The sequence below is a fragment of the Haliotis rufescens genome, unplaced genomic scaffold (genome assembly GCF_023055435.1).
Source record: "Haliotis rufescens isolate VD_foot unplaced genomic scaffold, xgHalRufe1.0.p SCAF_10, whole genome shotgun sequence".
NCBI classification, from domain to species: domain Eukaryota; kingdom Metazoa; phylum Mollusca; class Gastropoda; order Lepetellida; family Haliotidae; genus Haliotis; species Haliotis rufescens.
The window spans coordinates 15026725-15035206 of NW_025963780.1; the positions used below are offsets into that span (position 1 = coordinate 15026725).

Here is an 8482-nt window from a genome sequence, read left to right on the forward strand (position 1 = left end):
CTATACATGTGGCATCAATGTTCTGTAGGAATGTTTAATGTCGTGTGCTATACATGTGGACATCCATGTCCTGTAGGAATGTTTAATGTCGTGTGCTATACATGTGGCATCAATGTTCTGTAGGAATGTTTAATGTCATATGCTATACATGTGACATCCATGTCCTGTAGGAATGTTTAATGTCCTATGCTATACATGTGGACATCCATGTCCTGTAGGAATGTTTATTGTCCAATGCTATACATGTGGACATCTATGTCCTGTAAGAATGTTTAATGTCGTGTGCTATACATGTGGCATCAATGTTCTGTAGGAATGTTTAATGTCCTATGCTATACATGTGGACGTCCATGTCCTGTAGGAATGTTTAATGTCGTGTGCTATACATGTGGACATCCATGTCCTGTAGGAATGTTTAATGTCCTATGCTATACATGTGGCATCAATGTCCTGTAGGAATGTTTAATGTCCTATGCTATACATGTGGACGTCCATGTCCTGTAAGAATGTTTAATGTCGTGTGCTATACATGTGGACATCCATGTCCTGTAGGAATGTTTAATGTCATGTGCTATACATGTGGCATCAATGTCCTGTAGGAATGTTTAATGTCATGTGCTATACATGTGGACATCTATGTCCTGTAGGAATGTTTAATGTCATGTGCTGTACATGTGGCATCAATGTTCTGTAGGAATGTTTAATGTCGTGTGCTATACATGTGGCATCAATGTCCTGTAAGAATGTTTAATGTCGTGTGCTATACATGTGGACATCCATGTCCTGTAGGAATGTTTAATGTCCAATGCTATTCATGTGGACATCTATGTCCTGTAAGAATGTTTAATGTCGTGTGCTATACATGTGGCATCAATGTTCTGTAGGAATGTTTAATGTCCTATGCTATACATGTGGACGTCCATGTCCTGTAGGAATGTTTAATGTCGTGTGCTATACATGTGGCATCAATGTTCTGTAAGAATGTTTTATGTCCAATGCTATACATGTGGCATCAATGTTCTGTAGGAATGTTTAATGTCGTGTGCTATACATGTGGACATCCATGTCCTGTAAGAATGTTTTATGTCCAATGCTATACATGTGGCATCAATGTTCTGTAGGAATGTTTAATGTCGTGTGCTATACATGTGGACATCCATGTCCTGTAGGAATGTTTAATGTCCAATGCTATACATGTGGACATCCATGTCCTGTAAGAATGTTTAATGTCGTGTGCTATACATGTGGACATCAATGTTCTGTAGGAATGTTTAATGTCATGTGCTGTACATGTGGACAGCCATGTCCTGTAGGAATGTTTAATGTCGTGTGCTATACATGTGGCATCAATGTTCTGTAGGAATGTTTAATGTCCTATGCTATACATGTGGACATCTATGTCCTGTAGGAATGTTTAATGTCCCATGCTATACATGTGGCATCAATGTCCTGTAGGAATGTCCTGTGCTAAACATGTAGATGTTGTCTCTGTTCAGGCAGCTAAGATGGCCAAATACCTCAAGAAGCAGATGCTCTGTGAAGTGTTGTTCTTCATCTTCATCCTGATCTGGGTGTTCTGTCGTCTGTACCTCTACCCCTTCAGGTGAGCCACTATTACTAACTTCATCCTGATCTGGGTGTTCTGTCGTCTGTACCTCTACCCCTACAGGTGAGCCACTATAACTTACTTCATCCTGATCTTGGTGTTCTGTCGTCTGTACCTCTACCCCTTCAGGTGAGCCACTATTACTAACTTCATCCTGATCTGGGTGTTCTGTCGTCTGTACCTCTACCCCTTCAGGTGAGCCACTATAACTTACTTCATCCTGATCTGGGTGTTCTGTCGTCTGTACCTCTACCCCTTCAGGTGAGCCACTATTACTAACTTCATCCTGATCTGGGTGTTCTGTCGTTTGTACCTCTACCCCTTCAGGTGAGCCACTATAACTTACTTCATCCTGATCTGGGTGTTCTGTCGTCTGTACCTCTACCCCTTCAGGTGAGCCACTATAACTTACTTCATCCTGATCTGGGTGTTGTGTCGTCTGTACCTCTACCCCTTCAGGTGAGCCACTATTACTTACTTCATCCTGATCTGGGTGTTCTGTCGTCTGTACCTCTACCCCTTCAGGTGAGCCACTATAACTAACTTCATCCTGATCTGGGTGTTCTGTCGTCTGTACCTCTACCCCTTCAGGTGAGCCACTATTACTAACTTCATCCTGATCTGGGTGTTCTGTCGTCTGTACCTCTACCCCTACAGGTGAGTCACTGTCACCAACTGGCTGTTAACTGGCACCCTTCTGCTCACTGAAAATTCAGTAGCCTTGGTGAAAGGGCGCTGCATCAGGTGTTTGCTGGAATTTGGAGAGGTGGCAGAGACTTCATCAGTGATGAGAATATTTGTGACAAATGATTGTGTGTGTTTGAAGGTGAAGGTCACTCACTGTGTTATCAAGGCTTGTGTACACAATATTTTGAATACTTCTGATTGGAATTCACTTGCGAATATTTCATCTACCAGTTTTGTAAACATGTCTATCTTTTTTTTCATTTTCAAATGCAGGTTAATAATTTACACAGTAAAGTGAAGTCAAGACAAAATTATGGTCAAAACTGCCAAACAACATTTCATGAACTCTGTTTCAGTGATGCCAGTGAACTGTTTTATTGTGTTGATATCTGTGAATACTTCATCTCTGTAAATAATGTTACAGGATATTAAAGACGACCTACTTTGAAGTACATGACTATGTTTCGGTGGGGACATGCTTTTGGCTGTTCAACTTTCTGCTGGCTGTCCTGCAAGTTCTACACATTCTGTGGACATACTTCATACTGCGAGTGATAATCATGAAAGTTACCAAGGGATCGGTAAGGCTGCCTGCACCACCAGTGGCACAAGTCACTTAGTCTGGTGTTGTCACATTGCTCTATGTGAACCTCCGTGGCCATTCCACTGTTTGTCAAGAACACTGGTCTGCTGGTCGGAGTCTAGCATTTTTTCTTAAGGACCATTAAACTAAATAACAGCTGGTCCTGTGATCTGGTGTTATTTGGGGGTGAACAAAGTAATTTAAATTTGTACATGTTTTGAAATCAGCAATAGCTTGACTCTAAACTCTTAAGCAAAACCTGCAACCAACCTAAACAACCCTCCATGGTACAGTGGTTACCTTCTTGACTGGTTTCCTTTCCAATTGCGCTTTGAAGTAATACCTTTTAAAGCCTTATTTGGTCTAGACCACTGACATATTTAGGTCAGTGTCGGCAAAGCTACAGATAAGCAACGTATTTGAGTAAAATATCCCCCAAAAATATTGAAAACCAAATTAATTTCATTAACTCGTGTACAGAAACACATGCATTAAATGAAAAACTCAAATGTATAAAAACATCACACGTAAATACCCAATGAAGCGAATTCAGGTGAATAAACAGGTATAACGCAATTGGACAATAAAAGTATGAAATTTGTTTTAAAACATCATTAGACATGATGATTTACCATTTAAAATGTATTTCCTGCTTTCAAAAGCATTGTTTTATATGCAGAGATTAAGATTACTGAGTGTATTTTCTCATAAACTAAGCCGGAAATAGCAATCAGCTGTGCACACGTTTCCTCCCAATCTACCGGTGATTCAGTTAAACCGTACCCAATGATACAACTTCAAAGAATTTTGATGCAATGGTCGGAAGAAACTTCCTGCGCTACATGTATTTTGATTGTGAAAACGTTATGTTGACATTGAATAGTCAAACTGCCTCAAATATGACTTTTCGCGAGTCATGGTATGGCCTTTATGACATGTGTATCCATTCTCTTGCAACTAAAGTTTGTTTCAAGGCATCAATAGCAGTAATCTGACCGTGGTTGCTGTAAATAACGGTGAGTTGTGCAATCTAGCCTACCGATCACTTCGCATAGGATTTCGCCGAAATTATTGTAAACATTATTATAATTATTGAATGAAATTTTGAATATAATTAATAAAATATATTGCAAACATTAGACCAGGTAAACAATGAAAAACATTTTATTACCAGATATTATAATAATAAGATTAAATTGCATACTTCAGTTCGGATTTGTTGACTGGTATTTCCGGTGTTACGTGATCGCAGTGATCAGCTGATAAAGTTTTCTGAGATGGGGGAAAACATCGTGTCATTGGAAAACTTGAGTTTATTAAAAATGTTAGTAAATTTGGGGAGCCATGCTTTACCGCGCTCTATAACCGAGTTAGCGCTATATCGAAGAGCGCAATAACGAGGGACCACTGTAACCCAATTAAAATAGAAACCCTAGAGTAAAAACTCAATTGCTCAAAAAGTTTTTTGAAGCCCTGGTGTGAGACACTGCATTCTGTAGCAGCATCCCGTGCTTGTTGTCGGGGCGGGCTGATGTGGAGGGAGTGGGTGCAAGTGAATGACTTGGATGGTTTTGTGCCATCATGATTTCAACCACTGGCATAGAACTGACAACTAGTATAACTAGCGGGCCACACTGCTGCAGCTGGTGTATTGGAGTCAAACTGCTGGCACTCACTTTGACGCGGACACAAGGTTATTTGGGTTTTTCCAAATAGTGCTGTGTTTTCATTTTGCAGTCTGAATAGCTACACTGAGAAGTTAATGAAATATGATGAAATCAAGTAAACTGAGAAACTTGGCATGTGCAGTCCTTGCCATGGAGATGAAACACCTTAATTACAGGTTGTCTTAGTGGTCTGATGGCCAAGTAGGTCTAGCTTCTGCAATAGTCTGTTTTTGAACAACTAAATGAATGCACATTTCACTGATGTTTCAGATCGAGCGTGATATACGCAGTGACACAAGTGATATGGAAGATATTTCATTCAGCGAGAGTGACGAAGAATGTTCCAACAATACTCCAAGCAAACCAGTGATGAACGGCGTGACAATACCCCGTCTGATACGAAACCATGACAGCTAGGTGAAGTGTGGCACTCTACCTCAGGGGAGCACGCCAGTCCTGGAGAGGCTGCGACGCTCTGTCCACCGCCTGCACAGTCTAGACTTCACCTCTTTGTCGTTATGTGACTCATGCTACTAGTACACCAATGACAGCACCATAGAGTGTTCAAGTTGTTTACCTTGAATGCATATATATTCCTTAATGCTGTCAAGGGCTGGCTTCAGACTTATGTAGTGCCATTGTAATCAGAACTTGACATGTACAGTTAAGAATGGGCCTGCATGGTAGTTTTCATATTAGATCACAAGAAGTTAAGGTTTATGCATGTGTGTTCCTAAATATTTATCATATTTAAGATGATTTTGTTTGAAAAAAGAAAATGAGGAGAAAAGTCAAGTTTGAGGCTGTAGTGTCAGCTAACGTTCCATCTATATAATTTCTACATTAAACTCAGGTTCAAATTCTGATTGAACAAGCTGACGAATTTAGTATTTCATGTGACCAATATTATGTCAAGTCTCCAGGCTTAGTCTCCTCCTTAACATAACCACAAATATTCTGTTGCTTGTTCTGCTTATGTGTTGAATGCACTGCCGAGGACTATTGACCCGTTGACATGTTGGAAAAGTGACACACTGTCACAGTGTTGGATGTCCCATGTTCGGCATATCTTGTACTGAAGACAACTGTGCTATAGATGGCACCATCAAGGAACTAGACTTCTAGTTTGTTGCAGTAGATCATGCTCAAACCTTTACTTTCCTGTCTGCAAAATATAGTAATGGAGTTTTTCATTTCAATTCTGATTGATTGATCGTGTTGTGCAGACCATAGATTGTAATAGGGCTATGACTGCTTTGTGGAACATGGCCCTGGTTTGCAGGGGTGCATGTCACATGATATGTATGCACAGCAGCAGCAATATTTTTCTCAGTCCAAATGATTTCTGAAATGTGAATAGGGGAGGTAACTCTATTGTATTCAAGTGCCTTGGAGCTAGCTTTGGTTGTTTCGTATCAATCTCAGTTGTCAGACTTTGAAACCCCCAATATCTGTGGACATATTTCTCTATGATGTCTGATGCCATGTATAACTAAGAGAAAGTCTGTTTTAATTGTATTACAGTGATACAATTTGATTTTAAGGATGTGGTCCTTCTTGAAGATATCCTGCATACAGAAACAAGAGAGAGGAACCACATTTCAGTTTTAACAAAGAGCATAAACCACTACCAGAAAAAAATGTTATTATGTGAAAATAATGTCAACCATCTTCAAGGCAGCTTTTTACTTGGACTTATTAAAGGAGATTTTGAGAGAGGGACCACATTTGAATTGAAAATAAAGGCAAAAAAGTTGTAAAATATTATTTCCATATGCCGATTGAAAATGTTTAGCTATTTGTTCATTGAAGTCTGACTTTCACATATTTTAGTCATATGCTGTTGAAATCATGCATTTGAAAAAGTTACAAGAAAATAGTATAATATGCAAAGAATGAGTATAACCTTTCCCTTTGACATCAATAGGTCAAGCACAAGTCAATGTAAAGATGTAGTCATGGGAAAGTAATCCTTACATTTTTAATTATACATTTCCTGTTCATGAAGTTTGTTCACAAGTATGTCCAGGTTTTGGTGTATTCAAATGTATTCACTCTGATTAGTTAGATATTTGGAGAATAGAGTTAGCTCCCCTGGCCACAGCCGGTACCAACAAGAATTTTGGACAGATATATTAAGTGCATGAGCCAATCCTGGTGTTTCCGGACAGGAATCCTGAACACTGCCTGTACATGCTGAGCTGGTTAACTGCATGTAACAGTGTGTACACCTGATTATTAATTTGATAAACATATATCAATCAAATTTTCAGTCAATTTATTTCTGCAGAATGGTATTTTACTTGTTCCCCTGTGGGCCAGTATATGGTGTTATGTGGAGATGTGGGGGCTCCTGCGTCCCTGGATGTACTCTGGGAAGGGGTGTAGGGGGAGTGAGGGTGATTTGTGTCCGTGTAATCTCTGATGCTTTGTAACATGCAATATACAGTGTGACTATAATGATGATGATGATGAACCACGTCTATAATGCTACATAATGTTCCCTTTATACTTAAATTCATTTAAATACTTTTTCTCAGATTTATGTTGAACCAACATGTTTATTTTAGATCTGGAAAACACAATTTTTACTCCTTCTCAAATGTTTTCTACGTCATTACCAGTTAGTCATATTGTTATACAAGTATTGTATTTGTCATATGACATCCTAGCTTTGGAATACTAATGGCCTACTGCTTCCAATTACTGTTGCTTGGATTTGTACCCTTCAACGACTCTTCTCCTTGAGAAGCACAGGCATGTTTGAATGGTGTGTCTGTGTGTTTGTGTGGTGTGTCTGTGTGTTTGTATGGTGTGTCTGTGTGTTTGTATGGTGCGTCTGTGTTTGTATGCTGTCTGTATGTTTGTATGGTGTGTCTGCGTTTGTATAGTGTGTCTGTATGTTTGTATGGTGTGTCTGCATGTTTGTATGGTGTGTCTGTGTTTGTATGGTATGTCTGTATGTTTGTATGGTGTGTCTGTGTGTTTGTATGGTGTGTCTGTGTTTGTATGGTGTGTTTGTATGGTGTGTTTGTATGGTGTGTCTGTATGTTTGTATGGTGTGTCTGTATGTTTGTATGGTGTGTTTGTATGGTGTGTCTGTGTTTGTATGGTGTGTGTGTTTTTGTATGGTGTGTCTGTGTTTGTATGGTGTGTGTGTTTTTGTATGGTGTGTCTATGTTTGTATGGTGTGTTTGTATGGTGTGTGTGTTTTTGTATGGTGTGTCTGTGTGTTTGTATGGTGTGTCTGTATGTTTGTATGGTGTGTCTGTGTTTGTATGGTGTGTCTGTATGTTTGTATGGTGTGTCTGTTTGTATGGTGTGTCTGTATGTTTGTATGGTGTGTCTGTGTTTGTATGGTGTCTGTGTTTTTGTATGGTGTGTCTGTATGTTTCTACCATGCTACATGTTTTTACACTGCTGGAGAGATGACTGTGTCATGTGCCTGACTTAGTGCAATGTGTCAAAGATGTGACATTCCACATATTACCAAACATTTAAGTAGTGTTGTCAGACCAGGCAGTAGATAAATTTGCATAACATGCATGAGTAGCAACTTTACCTATGCTATTGTGAATCATCCGATACTTTCGTTGAAGATACTCCATTCTAACTTTTGCCTCAATGCATATGTGACAACCTATGGGCAATCTACTTTTACAAAATGATTTTGTTGTATTATGCTACAGTGTTGCAAGACTGAACGCTATGAACATCTGTATGATATTGTTGTATTATGCTACAGTGTTGCAAGACTGAACGCTATATGAACATCTGTATGATACTGTTGTATTATGCTACAGTGTTGCAAGACTGAACGCTATGAACATCTGTATGATATTGTTGTATTATGCTACAGTGTTGCAAGACTGAACGCTATATGAACATCTGTATGATACTGTTGTATTATGCTACAGTGTTGCAAGACTGAACGCTATG

General features: G+C 39.3%; 1 protein-coding gene across 3 annotated transcripts in view; it reads left to right on the plus strand.

Moving 5' to 3' along the window:
- LOC124121268 (ceramide synthase 2-like) overlaps nucleotides 1–6436 on the plus strand; it is a 52142-nt gene extending 45706 nt beyond the window's left edge. The window contains exons 8-10 of one of the 3 annotated variants that reach the window (XR_007218921.1): nucleotides 1497–1571; nucleotides 1638–2197; nucleotides 2718–2850. Coding sequence is in view for 1 of the 3 variants with exons in the window: in XM_048387291.1 (XP_048243248.1) it covers nucleotides 1497–1603; nucleotides 2718–2874; nucleotides 4814–4960 (411 nt within the window). In the remaining 2 variants the exon portion in view is untranslated. Of the gene's footprint in view, nucleotides 1–1496; nucleotides 1604–1637; nucleotides 2264–2717; nucleotides 2875–4813 lie in introns of those variants that run through there. The other 2 variants (XR_007218922.1, XM_048387291.1) reach the window with 2 other exon arrangements.
- Nucleotides 6437–8482: the final 2046 nt, after the last annotated feature.